The following is an 18,043-nucleotide window of genomic DNA, read 5'->3' on the forward strand; positions in this document are numbered from 1 at the left end:
TGGGAAAGAGGTGCAACGATTTTATTGAAACGTTTAAACATAAATGCAAGTGCAGTATATAAGGCAAAGACACAGTTTGTTGCTACCAAAGTAATGTAGCACATTACTTCTGCTAGTAGTAAGGCCCGCTTGCTAATTGTGGTAATAGCGAACCGCTGAAATTCTTAGCCCTGTGCAACAGTTCGTCAGCCCGGCACAGCGCTAGGCGATCAACCGCTGGCTAGAACCCTGAACCCTCAACTGAAGGGTCAGATGCATCTCTCAGGTCCTGTGTCAGGTCATTGTTGGATTTTATTCTATTTCTTAAGGATATGACTTTTAGATACTGTTCATCTACGATATATAGTTCATAGTTTTTTTTAGGCCTGCCACTAATGTTCTTTTGTCCAGTTTCCTCAGTTTTTGTTTTTTTTTTTCTTTTCTTTGTAAGGACACACTGCACAACATGCTAAGATTTGTCAAGTTTTCAGTTAATGGTGCTTTAAAAAAAAATCACCTTATTGGTGCAAAAATGCAATTTTATGTCTGTCAAAGTGTGTTATAATTGGCATGTTTTTTTTTTTTTTTTTTTTTTTTTTTGTTTTTTTTTTATTAGCGACAGGCTGCTAATAAAGTGCCAAAAGATACAATTTTTAAAATTGGTTCTTTGCTTTTAAAATGGGTCATTTGGCAAAGAGCCTTTTATGACTGAGTTGAATGAGTTATAGGTCAGTGTTAAATGGTTAAACAAACAAACAAAAAACATTCCAGTGCTTTTTACCAGAGGAAAAAGGACTGGAATTGAATGAAAATGAATGAAAAAGCAGCAGGTGCATAAAAACTCTGAAAGACCTTCAGAAAGCCTTCAGACCTATTGCTCAGGGCTACTTTAGAAAATTACTTGAAAGTTTGACTCCTGGGAGGAAAATGTACTTCACAGTACTATATTTAAATTGACTATTTTTTTTTAAATTGCTGCCCTGTAATATTAGTCTGTGGTTATCTTGTTGTTGTCTGATCACAACCAAACAGAAAGTCAAATCAATTTAGACATCTAGATTTCACTATTTCACGCACTTTCACAGCTGCGTACTGTTTAAACATCTTTTAGAATACCAAACGGGAATCGATGAAAGGTTGAATTCAAGTCATTTTACTAATTACTTCTCACTTTTCAAATTCAGATGCAAAGTGTTCCTACAGTGGGTAGCTCCACATTTTTGATTTGGCAGGTTCTTTATGCCGCATTCCCTTCCTGACACGACCCTCAAGGGATTTTTTTCTCCTCCCGAGATTGAACCGGTGACCTTTTGCTTTTGTAAACCACTACACTATGGAGCCACTGCCAAAATCAAGTCTAATTTGACCAATTAATATACCAAATAATACCATTATTATTTGGTTTGGTGTAGAAGAGTGGCTTAAAATCAATACCTGGCCTGTATTTTTGCCTTATTTCTCACCCCTCAACTTTAATATTCACATTTGTATTTTGTTTAAATACATAAACGTCTCTAAATAAAATCTAGATTAGTTCAGCGACTCTATGTGCCAGGTGGCAACAAAATGAGGATAAATCTTGACTGATAGTCAATAAAGACTGTAATTTGGTAGATTATTATGAGAAGAGAAGGAAAACAGATTAATCACTTTGAAAATGTTGTGGAGTGTCACAGTTTCATGGAAAGTGACGAGTTTTTGCCCTCTTGGCCTCCTGTGTCCTTCATCCAGGTCAACCACCACTCCTAGCCGCAGCTCAGTCTCCACAGCCCTCCACCTCAGCCCCTGCTTCAGGCTCCGGGGGCCAGATAGTAACTGCCATCTACCCTCCTTCACCTAGCGTCACCATGGCAACAGGGGTGGTCTCCATGGCAGCAGTACCCCCCAGCGTGGTCTACTCTGTCTCCAGCCCGTCGAGTGCTTCTCCCCACATCCTTCCCAAACACACAGCAACCTCCTCCATCATCACGCACCCACATCCGGACAGACAGACTGACAGGCACCTGCCTTTGGACAGACCTGCAGATCGGCAAACTGACAGGCAGACGGAGAGGCAGGCAGAACTGCTGACACATTCGGAAAGACAGCTTGAGAGGCAGACACAGACCTCGAGCAGCAACAGCAGCAGCTCAGCGGCGCCTCCCAGTGGCTCAGCTGGGTCCATAAGACCCTGCAGTCCCTCGCTTCAGATCCAAACATCCGGTACAACTGCACCTGCTGTTTTTAACCAGCAAGTGTATTGTTTGGAGTGAATACTTTGATTGATAAATATATTTATTTCCTCTGCGTTTTACAGGAAGTACACCAGGCACACCCAAGCTCACTCTGCTTCCAGTCAGGATCCCACAGAAAGTGAAGGCAACAGTGGCGACCATTCCTGTTGGCAGCTATGAAGGAGGAGGCCGAGGGAAGGAGAGAGAGCGTGACAAAGACAGGGAGAGAGAGAGGGAGCGAGAAAAGGAGCGGGAAAGGGAAGCTGCAGCCAACAGCCATTTTGCCTTTGATCCCGAGCCGGCGGGGCAGACCGCGTCTCCATCAGCACATCCCACCGAGGAGCCGGCATCCTCTGACAGACCGCTGGAGGGCTCCAGTGCTTCAGACTCCTCTGACTCAAGGAACAAGGAAAGCACAACCACCAAAGAGGTGAGGGGAGCATCACACACTGGCTTTTAGTTCACTACTAGAATAAACTACTGAGCTGTAGTCCACATATAGCACATCTGTGTTCTTGTATAAAATGCCTGTACTGAACTTCCTGTGCAGGCTGGGTGGAAGGAGTCTCTCCCTTCCTCTCCTCTCCCCCCTCCATCAGCCACAGAGCCTGCCCTGCCACCCCCACAGACTGACAAAGATTGTCCTACACCCAAAAAAGTCAAAGCCCGCCCACCGCCTCTAAAGAAGACCTTTGACTCCGTTGACAAGTGAGTTAATGCCTCTGTAAATCCTTTGTGTATGAATTATTGATGGACGGTGTATATATACTGTGTATTCTGTGTGTGTGTCTGTTGGACTGGAAGGGTGCTGTCAGAGGTGTATTTTGAGGAGCGATTTGCTGAGCTGCCCGAGTTTCGGCCCGAGGAGGTTTTGCCGTCACCTACTCTGCAGAGCCTGGCCACTTCACCTCGTGCCATTCTAGGCAGCTATCGCCGCAAGAGGAAGAACTCAACAGGTCACAAAAAGCACTTTGAGATTCTGTAATGGACTTGAGGCTGATGACTGTAGAATAGATGCTTTGGCTTTCTGGACTTCAGTAGTGCCTTATTTGTTTATTTTAACATTTTTTATGTTACTTAAATCTCTCTTTGTGTTTGCTGGGGTTTAAAATTTGTTTTCTTTCTGCTTCTAGATTTGGACTCAGCTACAGATGAGCAAATCTCGCCGAAGAGAAAGAGTCGGCGGCGTTCCAGCTGCAGCTCCGAGCCCAACACGCCTAAAAGTGCCGCTAAATGCGAGGGGGACATCTTCACCTTTGACAGAGCGGGTAATGCGCACAGAAAACCAAGGAGATGATAAAATATAAAATATGATAAAATATGTGATATATAATATCACACAGAAGGTCAGAGTAGGTGGGTGGGGCTTATGTGATCACAGACCGAGCTGCTTGTCTGACGTCACACAGATCCAGTGACATCATACAGAGCCAAGAAACTGTCTCAAACCATGTATTTTAGAGCAACGTGTCAATCTGCCTTTTTACTTTTATTATTTTAGTTGATGTGAGCAAGCTCCATGAGGACAACTTTAGAAACAATTTTTTTATCAGGCTGATGTTAAGATTATTTGAAAATCCTAAACCCTGCCTGTCAAGAACCTAAAGGTTTATTGTCTCTAGTTTCTTTCCCAGCACCAGATGGAGAAGACATCCTGACTGAACTGGAGTTTGATAAGGTGCCGTACACCTCCCTACGACGAACACTGGACCAGAGGAGAGCGCTGGTTATGCAGCTGTTCCAGGAGCAGGGCTTCTTCCCATCAGGTAAGACACATCCACCCACCAACCAGTATACACACACGCACACACAATATACTTACATATTTCCAGATATCGCTTGTGGTTGCAGACTTCTTACTGATTTTTTTTTTTTTTTTTGTTATCCTGTCTACAGCTCAGGCCACTGCAGCCTTCCAGACAAGATACTCCGATATATTCCCCACCAAGGTGTGTCTGCAGCTGAAGATAAGAGAGGTGCGGCAGAAGATCATGCAGACAGCTACTCCTTCTGATGCCTCTGGTTTAGGCATCTCAGACTCTGCCAGCTCCATCCCTGGACCTTCCGGCTCCCAGTCAGGGGAAGGATCTGGGAGAGCGGGTGGAGACCCACAGGATGAAGAAGCAGAACACGGAACAGAAGCGAGCCTGGAGGATCCTCGTGATTCACAGGATTCTTCTAGATGAGGGACGCTGACGAGGTTTATTGACCAACTTGTGTCTGCTGACCTTTCCAACCCACCCCTGCACTTTTCCTTATCAATACTCTCCACTTTGCTCTTGCCAGATTGTGATTTCTTCCCATCCTCGGCAGTCAAATTCTGAGAGAGAGACGTTTGTATGCAATGTCGGGACCTACCTTTTTGTAACCCTTGCACCAAAAAAAGGACATCTGAAAGACCAGTGGCACAAAAATCACCACATATACACCCTAGAAAACTCTGAATTCCCACACTTGAATTAGCACTCTGTATTACCCACCTTGGAGAAAGCTCCCATTGATGCCAGTAAACGAAGGACCATTGTGTACAGCTGCACTCATTTGCCTTGAAGAAGAAAGTCTTCCCGTTTTGGAGGGAGAAACATGCTTAACCCTTTCTGAGGCAGTGAAAAGTAGGCAGTTTTAAAAGAGGACATTATGTTTTTGATATTTGTTTTGTTTTTAATAGTTTTAGACGAGTAAAAGCAGTTCAGTATCTGCTCGAGGAACCAACCTGTATGTAGTGACTAACTGTTGTACGCTTGTGTTTGTTTCTGCTGACATTCGGGGGCTGGGCCCTCAACAGCCGGAAAGCGATTTGATTTGACAAGTCATTGCAGTGGACCTGGAAAAGTCCCCCCCCCCCCCCCCCCCCCAAAAAAAAAAACAAAAACAAAAAGAACACAACAAAACAGAAAACATGTAGACCTTCAGGAGAGGCCTAGTGGGAGTGACTGAAAAATTGACTGAAACTTAAATGGACTTCTGGCAGTGCCATCATTCCTGCAGTTACCTGACTGGCCTCGTCCTCCCTCCTCGCGACTGACCCTAGCACATGCCAGTGGGTAGGAACGACCATTCCTGTGCCTCTCATTCGCTAGCCATGAAGGAAGGAGGAGGGTCAGAGTCACCGGGCACATCCTGGCTCTTAGTTGTAGGACCTCGATCCTCTATTGCCAAGCAGTTTTATTACCTTTTTTTTTTTTTTTTCTTTTTTAAAGTAATTTGATTTGTATTTAACATTGTCATATTCAGTTTGTTGTTGTACTATTCCTATGGTTATTATTATTATTACTACTCATATCATTGCAGTGAATCCCAGTCCTTAGTTATTTTATCATTGCTGGCAGATGTTTCCTTCATTTCTGCCAAATATTTTTTTCTTTTGTTCTTTTTATATGTGTTTTGGAGGCAGGTGAGAGATGCTGCTCCACACCTGTACAGTTCCTCCATTGTAGTCTTCCCTTGGCTGGCCTCTCACCTCAGCAAGGACCTGCGGTGCAGTTAATTTTTTTATCATTTATTTTAACAGCAAAGACAAGACATGACGTGGACCTTTATATTCATTCAACAGTAATAAGCCGTATGTTTTTAGACAACCCCGTAATGCCTCTCTGTCCCTCGATAAGTTTGACTCTATAGCCTCAGCACTTGTACATCTCCTTCCTCCACCTCTTTCCTCCCCTCCTTCCTCCCTTTGTCACTTTATTGCTCTCTCCAGACCTCCCTTTTTAGGCCGGGCGGAGAGAAAACCGGGGGAAGTGATGGGAGGGCGACGAATCAAAGAGAGCTGGTTGGATATAATACTGGTTGTGTCTTTGTGCAAGACTTGGTTGTGTTGTAAATAATTACTGTAGAGTCAATAGACTCATTATATTATTGATAAGGAAAACTGTCATTGAACATAAGTTGACTTTTAAGACACCATTACTGAAGGTAAAACACATGGAATGGGGAAAAAAAAAACTATAATAAATATGGCTATTAATGTTTTTGTGTTTTACTCCTTGTTTTGCTGTTCCAGTATGCAAGAGAGGAATTTATATAAATAATTTAAGTTTGTATCTGTATCTTTCAGTATGCAAATAAAAAAATAGGTGTTTGATTAAAGTGATTTTATTGCTGGCGATGTGAAAAGTTGGGTTTTCCTTAAGTAGAAATGCAGCAGAGTGGTTTTATGGAAGGTAGACTGGTGACAAATTAAAGGAAAAACTCAAAGGTTCAGTTTCCCAGGCTTGGATTAAGTTCAGTCGTAATTTAGCTCGGCTGTTTCGAAGAAAAAGTCAAGTTATTGTCACGGCCTTGTCACCTTCTGTTTCACATAAACTTTAATGTCGTCCATAACTCGAGAACAATGTGACCTAGAATCTTCAAATACACACCACACATGAATGTACTAAAAGTCTTGGATGAGTTCAAATGTCTGCACCCTTGATCTAAAGGTAAAGGTCAAAGGTCGAGTTTTCTGAAAACCTTGTGAACGCGGTAACTTGAACGGTCTCATCTAGGATGTTCAAATTCGCACCATAGATGCATACTGTTCAAGCAAACTTCACACTCTTGTTCACTGACTTTATTATAAGAGCACTTTGACCCGCACCCGTCCCCCTTCCCCGTTATGAATCTAAAACAGCCGAGCGTTGGCTCCTGCTCAGCTCGTTTTTAGTCGGACTAGGCTATCTTTCTGGGAAGCAAACGTTGGGTTCTGGTAAGGTGCTGGGCCACCATATACCTGTAGGAGGACTTCAGTGCTGCTTAGGATCAAGCTTCAAGAGTTTCTCAAACTCTGCACCAAGGCTGGGGCAACATATTTACAAAAACAATTCTTGTTTTTATAGTAGTGGTCATCTTTAAGGTTTTCCTGCTCAGGGAAAGGAAATGGTCGAGGTGGTTTGAGCATCTAACTAGGATGCCACCGGGACTCCCAGGTGAGGATATTTAGGTATTTTCCACCTGGGAAGAGGCCCCACCTCATAAGAGCTGGAGGAGGTAGCTGGGGAGAGGGAGGTCTGGGTATCCCTGATTAGACTGCTGAGCTCTGATGGGACCTGGATAAGCAGCAGAACATGGATGGATGGAAAGAAAACTGTTTCATGGGACTACTTTTAATCACACATTTGATAATCTTAAAAATAATTGGCTGTTTAAAGAGTCCTCCTTCCACACTTGTATAGTTTGAAGGTAAAAAACTGTTCCTTCTACAGCCTCCTCTCCCAGATTGATTTCTGGGCCACAGGCAGGAGGACGGAGATGAGGTGGCACAGATTAGGGAAATGAGAAAAGCCTTAGGTAAATGTGTAAATACTTATGATGTTGGGGGGAAAAAAAAAGAGACATTTATTGATTTGATTTATTAACAAGTTGACCAAATATTTAAACAGAAGAAAACAAAAATTACATCCAAATGATAAAAATTATACCATTAATAATACAAATATGATCTGTGGCACAACCAGTGGTCCTTATTCACCATTAACAGCATATCCTTTATTTTAGTGAGCTTCGTTTCATTATATTTTAATGCTGAGCCATCTCAGAGATTTGTAAAACAGGAAAGAGGACATACTTTGGTCTGTTTGCCAAAATAATTTTGTCATCTTGTTTCAGTACGCTTGTCCAGTCCATAATTAGCTGGTTTCAGTCCTCAATTCTCCTCCTCACAGTAGTCAATTAGTCTCTAAGTCACGATCAGGACTCGCACTGACAGCTCTCAATGATAAATTCTATTTTTTGGCGACTCAGAGGAGCTGCAGTCCATCCACAGCGACTGTGTCCATGGCGAGTCCGTTCTCTATAGCTGTGTGGTAGATCTCCAGGGCCTGCTCCAGAGGCAGAACCGCTCCCTCGCTGGTCTCAATGATGGCGATGGTCTCCCCAAACTCATTACACATGATGGTTGGCGCCTGTGGGGAGGCCAATTCAGAATGAACTTACACAGACAAACCATGTGTACAGAATGACCTCAACAGCTGAACCTTTATCTAAGTTTAATATGAGCACCCACCATTGTCATGTATACATCTGACTGAAAGGGGGGGGTCCCCTTTGAAAAGCTAATAAATACTTGGAAAAAAAAAAAAAAAGAGATGGCAAGGGAAAACATCTCTTTAAAGAGAGCCATTTTTACCTGCTGTAGATCCGAGGATTGGATCTGGATAACCTGAGGCTGCCCGTTTGATACCTCGACAGCTGAAGCGTCCACCACAGCCACAGCAGAGCTGGCCTCCAGGGCAGCTTGGGCGGCAGCTTCCTCGTCCAGCCTCTGCTGCCTCGCATGGGTCTTTTTATGGTTCCTCAGGTTGGAGAAGGTCTTGAAGGCTTTGCCGCACAGGGGGCACACGTGTGGCCGCTCACCAGTGTGTGTTCGACGGTGTTCTGCCAGGTGCATGCTCTGGATGAAACCCTTTCCGCAGATCTCACAACGGAACGGCCTTTCGCCCGAGTGTGTGCGCAGGTGTTCTCGCAGGTGTGTGTTCTGACGGAAGCGCTTCCCACACACTTGGCAGGGGAATGGGCGCTCACCGGTGTGGACGCGCTGGTGAAGCGCAACTCCAGAGGATGACACAAACAGTTTGCCACAGAGAGGACACTGGTGAGCTTTAGGCCGCTTCCCCTGGGTGCACCGTGGCCGCCCAGGTCCCAAGGCGAAATGGCTCAGCCTGTGAAGTCGTAGATTGGCGGGAGAATTGAGCTTCTTCCCACAAATGTTGCAATCCAGGCTCCCCCTCACAAGGCTGGCTGAATCCCCTGACTCTGAAGTTGAGGTGGAGGGCTCCAAGGTCAGATCTTTTCCCACCTCTGCTTGGTCGTCGGTCTTTTTGCCCTCCTCTAACTCTTTAGCTGCCTGCATCAGCCCAGGGTGCTCCTCCAGACAGTGGCTTTCTCGCTGCCTATTGGTCAGGAAGCCAGCCTCACAGTGAAAACAGGGAAAAGGTGCTGGAGATCCTGGATGCTGGGTGAAGCGATGTGCTGCCAACTTGGTGGGCCAGCGGAAGGTGGCGGGACAGTCGGGGCAGCTCAGCATGGCAGCGCTAGAGTGCAGCAGGCTGTGCTGACGAAGGTTAGATGACTGGGAGAAGGAGCGGTGGCAGACATCGCAGCGGTACGGCCGCACACCTGAGTGGATGAGGTTGTGCCTCGTCAGGTTGGCTAGAGACGAGAAGGTTTTGCCACAGTCCGAGCACTGGAAGGGCCTCTCACCGGTATGTGTGCGTATGTGGTTTCGCACATGGATCTGCTTCTTAAAAGACTTTCCACACATGCCACATACAAAGCTGCGCTCAGGGACGTGGGACTTGCGCCTGTGTTGTACTAGCTGCAGCTGGGAGGTGAATGTTTTAGGGCATGAACGACAGGAGAAAGAGCCTTTTTCTGATGACGCAGCTGAGGCAATGTCTGCTTCATCTGTGCAGCTAGAGGAGACCTCCACACCCATGTCATCCAGGGGAGCAGGCTCTGAAACGGCGCCATCTTTCACCTCCTGTAGGTCAAGTTTTTCTTCACGTGCCTCAGACACCTCCATGCTGTTGTCCTCCACCTTCTTCTCATCTTCACGTCTTTCAGCTTTGTTCTGAGGACTTTCTTTGGGATCTGCCAATTTTACCATCTCTTCCTCAGTGAGAGGAGCCAGCAGGTCTATTTTTGCCTCATTGGGGAAATACTTTTTCATCCTTGCTCTCTGTAGGATGGCAAGAGCTGATGAAGACGCTCGTCTTGGAGCCGAGACCTACAGAAGACAACAGGCACATGCCAGATTGAAAAGCTGTGTTCACTGGAGGAAATTGTGAGGGTGGTGTGTTTAATGTACTACCGTTGAGAGAGGGATGGATGTGCCAGATGTGTCACGGTTGAGGTGGATCCGACGGTGGTAGAGATACTTGGTCATGTTGGTGAAAGTTTTGTTGCAGAAATGACACTTGTGAAGGGGATCTGCAGTGTGGGACTTCCTATAAGAAGCCAGGAGAAGAAGATAGAAATAAGCAGACAGGTTAAAAAAAGATTCAGAACTTTTTCCAGTAATCACAACACTTAAAAATAAATACATAAATAAAATAAATCCACAAACCTTAGTGTTAGCAATTCCATGTAGGAACTATTTATTTTCTACTGTCTACATCTGCTAACTAAAGAAATGTGTAGTTAGCCGAGGTAGACGCCACTAATGTTTGTATCCTGTCATGGGCATGAGGATCTAGTCGTGGAGTCATGGACCCTTTCTTATGTAGTTATATGGCTGGCAGATATTTGGTAGAAACAAAACAGTTGTACATGAAACTCACAATTCTTGAAAGAGTAGCTGTCAAACAGCTAAGTGATCATGTGCAGAGGAATGGTTTATTTAAAGAGTTTCGTTCAGGATTGGATTGCATTAGCACAGACACAGCACTAGTAAAGGTTACTAATGATCTTATGACCTCTAACAGACGATTCATCTATGTGCTTGCCCTATTAGACCACAGTGCAGCATTTGATTATAACAGTGACAAACCCTGGTTTACTCCCAAACTGAAGCAGCTGTGGATAGAGAAGAGGGAGGCTTTTAAAAGTGGGGACAAAGACTGCTACAAAGAGGCCAAGTACAGGTTTAGCAAGGAAGTGGCCACTGCTAGATCACATCACTCTGAGAATATACAGCAGCAGATCTCAGAGAACGACGCGGCCTCTGTATGGAAAAGTTTTAGGCAGATTACCAACTACAAGCCTAAAACCCCCCACTCCACAGACGACCTACAAACTGCAAATAGACTGAACGAGTTCTATTGTCGTTTTGATGGTCAGTTCAGCAGCCTTCACACCTCCACCAGTCCCAACTACAATACAGCCAACACAAATATTCACCCACCAACCTCCCCCACTCCCCACACCTCAGAGAAGCCCACATCATCAAGGACTCCCACCCCAGAGTCCCCCTCCTCCCCCACCCCCACAGTCTTTTGTATTCAGGAGGACCAGGTGCTAAAGCAGTTCAGGAGTGTCAAAGCTCGCAAAGCTCCAGGTCCAGATGGTGTCTCACCTGCCACACTGAGACACTGTGCTAACGAGCTTGCCCCATTGTTCACGAACATCTTCAACTCCTCACTGGAGGCTTGCCACGTGCCTGTCTGCTTTAAAACCGCTACCATTGTTCCTGTCCCCACGACGCCAAGGATCACTGGACTAAATGACTACAGACCTGTGGCACTGACTTCTGTGGTCATGAAGTCATTTGAGCGTCTGGTGCTGTCCCACCTCAAGTCCCTCACAGCCCCCCTTCTGGACCCCCTGCAGTTTGCCTACAGAGCCAACAGGTCTGTGGACGACGCCATCAACCTGACTCTGCACTTCATCCTACAGCATCTGGAATCCCAGGGAACCTACGCCAGGATCCTGTTTGTGGACTTCAGCTCTGCCTTCAACACCATCATCCCTGATCTCCTCCAAGACAAGCTGTCACAGATGAACGTGCCAGATCCCATCTGCAGGTGGATCATTGACTTCCTGATGAACAGGAAGCAGCACGTGAGGCGGGGGAAGAATGTCTCGGACTCCCGGACCATCAGCACTGGCACTCCTCAGGGCTGTGTCCTCTCTCCTCTGCTCTTCTCCCTGTATACCAACTGCTGCACCTCTGACCACCAGTCTGTCAAGCTTATTAAGTTTGCAGACGACATGACTCTCATCGGACTCATCTCAGACGGGGACGAGTCGGCCTACAGGATGGAGGTCAAACGTCTGGTGTCCTGGTGCAGCCACAATAACCTGGTACTGAACGCCCAGAAGGCAGTGGAGATTATAGTGGACTTTAGGAAGCACACAGCCCCTCTACCCTCCATCATCCTGACTGACACCCCCATTACCACAGTGGACTCTTTTCGCTTCCTGGGAACTACCATCACCCAGGACCTCAAGTGGGAGCCCACCATCACCTCTGTCGTCAAAAAGGCCCAGCAGAGGATGTACTTCCTGCGGCAGTTGAAGAAACTCAACTTGCCAGCAAGGACCATGGTGCAGTTCTATACTGCCATCATTGAGTCCATCCTCCCCTCCTCCATCACTGTGTGGTACGCTGGAGCCACCACTAGGGACAAACAGAGACTACAGCGCGTTGTGCACTCTGCTGAGAAGGTGATTGGCTGTAACCTCCCATCTCTCCAGGACCTGTACACCTCCAGGACACTGGGGCGTGCAGGTCGGATCACAGCCGACCACTCTCACCCTGGGCACAGACTTTTTGACCCTCTCCCCTCAGGCAGGAGGCTACGGTCCATACGGACCAGAACCTCCCGCCATAAGAACAGTTTCTTCCCCTCTGCTGTTGGACTCATGAACAATTACCCTAAGACTGTTACCACCACCCTCCACAAACGCTGATGACCCTATGTCTATGCACCTGTCTGATTGCACTGATGTACATATTAGTGGAATATAGTTTACATTCTTTTATCTTTTAATTAGTCTCTGCACTGTATATTTTGTAATTTTGTAATTGTGTTATAGTTATAGCTCTAATATCTCTGTATATTTGCAATTTGTATACTTGTATATTGTCTTATAGTTTTTATACTTATTTGTTTTTTCTGTAAGCACGAAGTACCGCAGCAATTTCCTAATGCTGTGAACCTGTTCACCCATATGGCAATAAAAACCTTCTGATTCTGATTCTGATATGGCTGACCACAATATTTTACTACAAAAATTAGAACACACCGTTGGCATTAACAGAACTGTGCAGTGGTCTGAATCACATCTATCTGATAGACTCCAACTTGTTCATGTAAATGGGAAATCTTACTCACACATAAAAGTTAGTCACAGAGTTCCACAGGGTTCTGTGCTGGGACCAATACTTTTTACATTATACATGCTTGCCTTTAATATTATTAGAAAACACTGCATACATGTTCATTGCTATGCAGATGATACCCAGCTTTATTTATCCATGAAGCTAGATGATACAAATCAATTAGTTAAACTACAGGAATGTCTTAAAGACAAAGATCTGAATGACCTTAAATTTCCTGCTTCTAAATTTAGAAGTTATTGTACTCAGTCCTAAAAATCTTAGAGACATGGTGTCTAACCGGATATTTACTGTGTGTGGCGTTACCCTAGCCTCCAGTAACACTGTGAGGAATCTTGACAAGGATAGGTCTTTCAGCATGCACATTAAGCAAATACATAGGACTACTTTAATTCACAAAATATCTCTAAAATTAGCAACATCCTGTTTCACAGTGATGCTGAACAAGATCGCCGCTAAGCCGAGATTCAAACTCATCTGAGATTTTTAGTAGATGCATCTATGGTGTGAATTTGAACATTCTAGGTCACATTGTTCTCAGTGGTAAGATTTTTATTTTGTGGAACAGACACTGATGCAAAGGCTATGACAATAGCTCGACTTTTTCTTCGAAACAGCCTAGCTAAAAACTACTTCATGCATTCATTACTTCCAGGCTGAACTACTATAATTCATTATGATTGGGTCACTCTAAAAGCTCCCTGAAAAGTGTTCAGTTGATCCAGAACACTGCAGCAAGAGTACTGATAGGGAAGAGAAAGACAGAGTATATTTCTCCCTTTTTGGCTTCTCAGAATCGAATTTAAAATCCTTCTCTGCACATACAAGGTCTTGAATAATCAAGACCCATCTTTTCTTAAAGATCTCATAGTATCATATTGTTCCCATGGAAGACTTCCTCTTGGACTGCTGGCTTACTTCTGGGTCCTAATATAATTAAAAGCAGAATGGGAGGCAGAGGCTTCAGCTTTCAGGCCCCTCTTCTGTGGAACCAGCTCCCAGTCTGGACACCCTTACTTTTAAGATTAGGCTTAAAACTCTCCTTTTTGATCAAGCTTATAGTTAGGGCTGGATCAGGTGACCCTGTTTCCTCCCTTAGTTACACTGCAATATGCCTAGGCTGCTGAGGGTTTCCATGATGCACTGAGGGTTTCTTCTTCACTCACCTCTTTTCACTCTATGTGTTTATACACCGTTCTGCATGTAATCGTTAGTTATTATAAATCTCTGGATCTCTTCCACAGTGTCTTTTGACTGAACTGAAACTGTTCACAACCAGATTTTTGGATTTTTTCATAATTTCTGAGAAAAGATGAAAGGCCAATCGAAGGCCATTTATTTCCCTTGTACTCAAGAAAAGGCAGCTCACACCTCCATAATCCAGACTGACAAACACTACAGGTCAGAGGAAAAACATCTGATTTTAGGATGAAATGTGTTCTGTTAAAGGCTACTGTGGCGTTACCGAGCACTCACCTGTGCATGATGAGAGTCATCTCGGTGGTGTAGCCATTGCCACAGTCCACACACAGATAACGGGCCACGCCAGAGTGTGTGCGCATGTGCGTCTGCAGCGATGTTGCCTTCTTGAACACCTTCCCACACTCTGGACATTCGTGTGTTCCTTGTTCATGCACACGCCTGTGAGCAGCCAGACGGTTGACTGAGGTGAAGGTACGGTTGCAGAGCTCACACTGTTGGGGTTTAGCCCATGTGGCGGTTTTCTTCTCTGCCCCTCTGATGCGTATGTCCTCCACCTTTTCTGTCATCTCTTCCCTCCATCGCACCTCCTCAAACCCACTCATGACCCCTGGCTCGCCACTCTCTTTGTCCTGGCCCAAGAAGTGATCTCCCTGGTGCTGGAGGAAGTCCTCTGGTGTCTGGAAGAGAAGGGAGCACTCTGAGCATTCGTATGGGTGGATGACCACCACCTCTGTTGACTGCTGCTGCTGGTTGTCAGCATGGACACCGGGGGCCAGCCTTAACTCCAGTCTCTGGATGCCGTTCTCCAGCTTTACTGAAGAGCTGCGGCCCACAGAGGGCAACAGAGGGGGCAGCTTGGAGCGGCGCCGACCGGAAGTGGTGGAGCTGTCTGCCAGAGCTTGAGCTGTAAGGATCTGCAGGTGCATGGTGGCAGAGCCCGGAGTTGGAGTCACGGGAGGCAGCAGAGAGGAGCGGGAGGATGCAGCAGATTTAGAAGCAGACTGGTGTTTCTTCTGTTGTTGTTGCTGCTGCTGATGTGCAAGTACCTGCAAAACACACAGGAATGCACAGAAAAGAAATTAAAGACAGTTCCCACCCCTACGTATCATCTTAGGGTTTAAATCAAAGTACCTGAGCCAAGATCTCCCCAGCCTGCTGCTCACTCAGCACGTAGTTCTGCACGTTGTTCAGTGGAGTGACAGTGCCATCCGGCTGCAACACGTACTCCTGTTTGTAAGGCCACGAAAACATGAATTTCTGAATGAAATGCATAAAATGCCGCAAAAATTAAACAAAGATTGCCATTCACTCTTATGTTAGGTTCCTCCAATTATAAATATTTTTTAAGATTTTGGAGATTGGATGTTTTGAGGCTTGGCCATGACAGTATGTCAAACTAGTATTTTCTAGATTAACAGTAAGTCACAGGAAGCCCACACAAACTGATCTGTTTGGCTGAAGTATAGTTGTGGTCATAAGTTTACTAACATTCTTCATGGGCATGAATTTCATGGTTGGGGCTTCTAATGATGTCTTTGAACTGTTGTAGAGCGTACATCTTTAATTACTTTAAAAGAAAAAAACCAAGAACTGGGTAAACACATCTGAACTTAGTTTGGATTTTCTCTACTCCATACAGGCTCAAAATTACAGGTCAGGGCTTTGTGGACGGCCATTCCAGAAGCTTAATATTAGCCTGTTTAATTAATTCCAAAACCAGTTTTGACATGTGTTTGGGATCATTGTCCTGTTTGAACACAAACTTGCACACCCAATTCTAGTTTCTTGAAATCATTAAAGATGTATGCTGTATAATCATTCCACCCTGGAAAAAGACCAGTTCAAAGAAATCATTAAAAGACCAGAATTACCATGACAGTTATGCCCATGATGAGTATATGTAAACTTCTGACCACAACTGTAAATGTTTAATTTTGGAAATGCTTAAATACAATTTATAGACTTTAATGTGATGAATGCACAGTCAGAAGCTGTTATGAGTTTTTCAAAGCAGTCGAGTATATGACCCATTCCCATTACACCATCTGTACAATCAGTCTGGAGGGAACTGCATTGGGGCTTTTGTTAGTTTATATATATTTGTGACATTAAAAAAAAAAAAAAAGGACCTACATCTGCCATACAAATCAGCGTAACACAGTGTCCTTTGGCTTCCTTACTGTGGTCTCGGTGTTACTATGTGTGCTGCTCCTGCTGTGGGTCCGCCGGTGCTCCAGCCAGGTCTCAGGTGAGTCAAACAGAGCCAGACAGTCAAGACACTGGTACTGCACAGGTCCTGCCACCTGAACCTCTGATCTGGCTTCCTCTACCTCCGTGACCTCACACAGCTCTGGGCAAAAGTCATTAACACAGGTAGTTAGTGGCATCTTGAAGCAGTCATGTAAGTGAAACACCAATATTGTAACACTCCAGCTTTTCATCCATGATCAAAAAACAAATAAATCTCTTACCTTGCTGCTCTACCTCCATGCCAACCTCTCTCATGTGCATCTCCTGATGCTGCAGCAGCTCCTCTGGGTTCATGAGGAGGCTCCCGCACTCCAGACACTGGTATTGCTGACTCTGGCCCATCTCTGGGACACCCTGGATGGTCATGGTCTCTGTTACCTCACCTTCCCCTTCTCCTTCTTGGCCCATGTGGATCTGTTGGTGGACCAGCACATCCTCAAGGGTATTGAAGAGCTGGTGGCACTCGCTGCACATATACTGGTGCTCCACATACACGCCCTCTGCTTCCTCCTGTTGCTGCTGTTCAGCCATTAGAGCAAAATGTCTTTGGCAAGTCAGGCAGTTGTGAATCCTAAACTAAAACTTCACCTATAGGAGACAAAAATGTAAAAAGAGGAAAGCCATTAAAGGTATTCAAATATGTGATCATTGTTTTTACATTTAATGGTCCGTTTAAAAAACAATCCCCAGTGAAAACAAGAACGAGTAATGCTCATGCATATTACGGAGAAAAGTCGGTATCAAACATGGCAATTTTCAGTCGTTTAACAAATTAACGGCCTCTGTCGCAACAACAGGGTCTTTTACTTTATATAAACTAATAACAAATCACAGTATGTATGTGATTCATATCTTTGTTTGCCGCGTGTGATGGCATATGGAGAGCTGTTGGCGGCGCTCCCTCCGATACTGCAGACCTGTTTCTCGGCACCGCGGTTTCCTGACGGCAGCTGCCCGCTTCGTCGGGCGGTCCGTCAGGCGGCGCTACCCACTTTTCCCCGAAGCTCTCCGGCTACGACTGCGGGCCCTTCTTCCCCCTTACCTCTCATTTACTCTCGTTGGACAATCCCTCGTGTAGTCGTCACTCTTCGTCCACACGGGGTTGTGTTTTTTTTTTTGTTAGTCTCTTCTCACCATAAGGGATAATGAAATGAAAAAACTAATAAGGGTCCGCGGGAATTAACGTTACAAAGCATGTAATGAAACGTTTGCCCGCCGATCGCTTCCATTCTTGTGGCACTTCAGCCCGCCCAATGCGGTAGCGCTAACGTTTCACATCCTGTGATTGAGCAGACTGATTGTCAATCATCAAACTGCGGTTGACTCCTGGGAATTGTATTTTTTTTTTTTTAAAGCCGGAATACTTGTTTTTTCTGAGTACATTTAATTTTTATTTTGTTTATTTATTAAACCAAGTCATTATATATTTTAATTTGTGGTAGTTACTTTTTTAGTATATGTCAATCTTTTAAAAAATATTATTCTTTTAAACAGTCTTACATATGATTATATGGCTTCATTTCAAAGAGCAAAGTTGGCGCAGTTAATATTGAGTTGACTATATGTCCGAAACCCAACTTGAACACAGCGGCAATGTATTTGTATTTTTGTGGTAAAATGAAACAGTTTCGTTAGTTCC

At 44.9% G+C, this 18,043-nt stretch overlaps 2 protein-coding genes across 8 annotated transcripts in view; one reads left to right on the forward strand and one right to left on the reverse strand.

Moving 5' to 3' along the window:
* Nucleotides 1-5,040, forward strand: part of cicb (capicua transcriptional repressor b) — a 46,992-nt gene extending 41,952 nt beyond the window's left edge. For 2 of the 7 annotated variants that reach the window (XM_030749323.1, XM_030749322.1), the window contains exons 15-21: nt 1,711-2,181; nt 2,276-2,622; nt 2,743-2,900; nt 2,988-3,148; nt 3,326-3,460; nt 3,815-3,958; nt 4,089-4,378. In XM_030749323.1, the coding sequence (XP_030605183.1) occupies nt 1,711-2,181; nt 2,276-2,622; nt 2,743-2,900; nt 2,988-3,148; nt 3,326-3,460; nt 3,815-3,958; nt 4,089-4,378 (1,706 nt within the window). Of the gene's footprint in view, nt 1-1,710; nt 2,182-2,275; nt 2,623-2,742; nt 2,901-2,987; nt 3,149-3,325; nt 3,461-3,814; nt 3,959-4,088 lie in introns of all 7 variants that reach the window. The other 5 variants (XM_030749317.1, XM_030749318.1, XM_030749321.1 and 2 more) reach the window with 5 other exon arrangements.
* Nucleotides 5,041-7,503: 2,463 nt separating this feature from the next.
* znf526 (zinc finger protein 526) lies at nt 7,504-17,655 on the reverse strand. Its single transcript, XM_030748978.1, has 8 exons — nt 17,447-17,655; nt 16,626-16,992; nt 16,335-16,504; nt 15,286-15,381; nt 14,428-15,200; nt 9,982-10,117; nt 8,299-9,897; nt 7,504-8,074 (listed from the first exon to the last, which is right to left on the reverse strand). The coding sequence occupies exons 2-8, from the start codon at nt 16,933-16,935 to the stop codon at nt 7,910-7,912; spliced, it is 3,249 nt and encodes a 1,082-aa protein (XP_030604838.1). The 5' UTR covers nt 16,936-16,992; nt 17,447-17,655; the 3' UTR covers nt 7,504-7,909.
* Nucleotides 17,656-18,043: the final 388 nt, after the last annotated feature.

The sequence above is a fragment of the Archocentrus centrarchus genome, chromosome 16 (genome assembly GCF_007364275.1).
Source record: "Archocentrus centrarchus isolate MPI-CPG fArcCen1 chromosome 16, fArcCen1, whole genome shotgun sequence".
Classification (NCBI taxonomy): domain Eukaryota; kingdom Metazoa; phylum Chordata; class Actinopteri; order Cichliformes; family Cichlidae; genus Archocentrus; species Archocentrus centrarchus.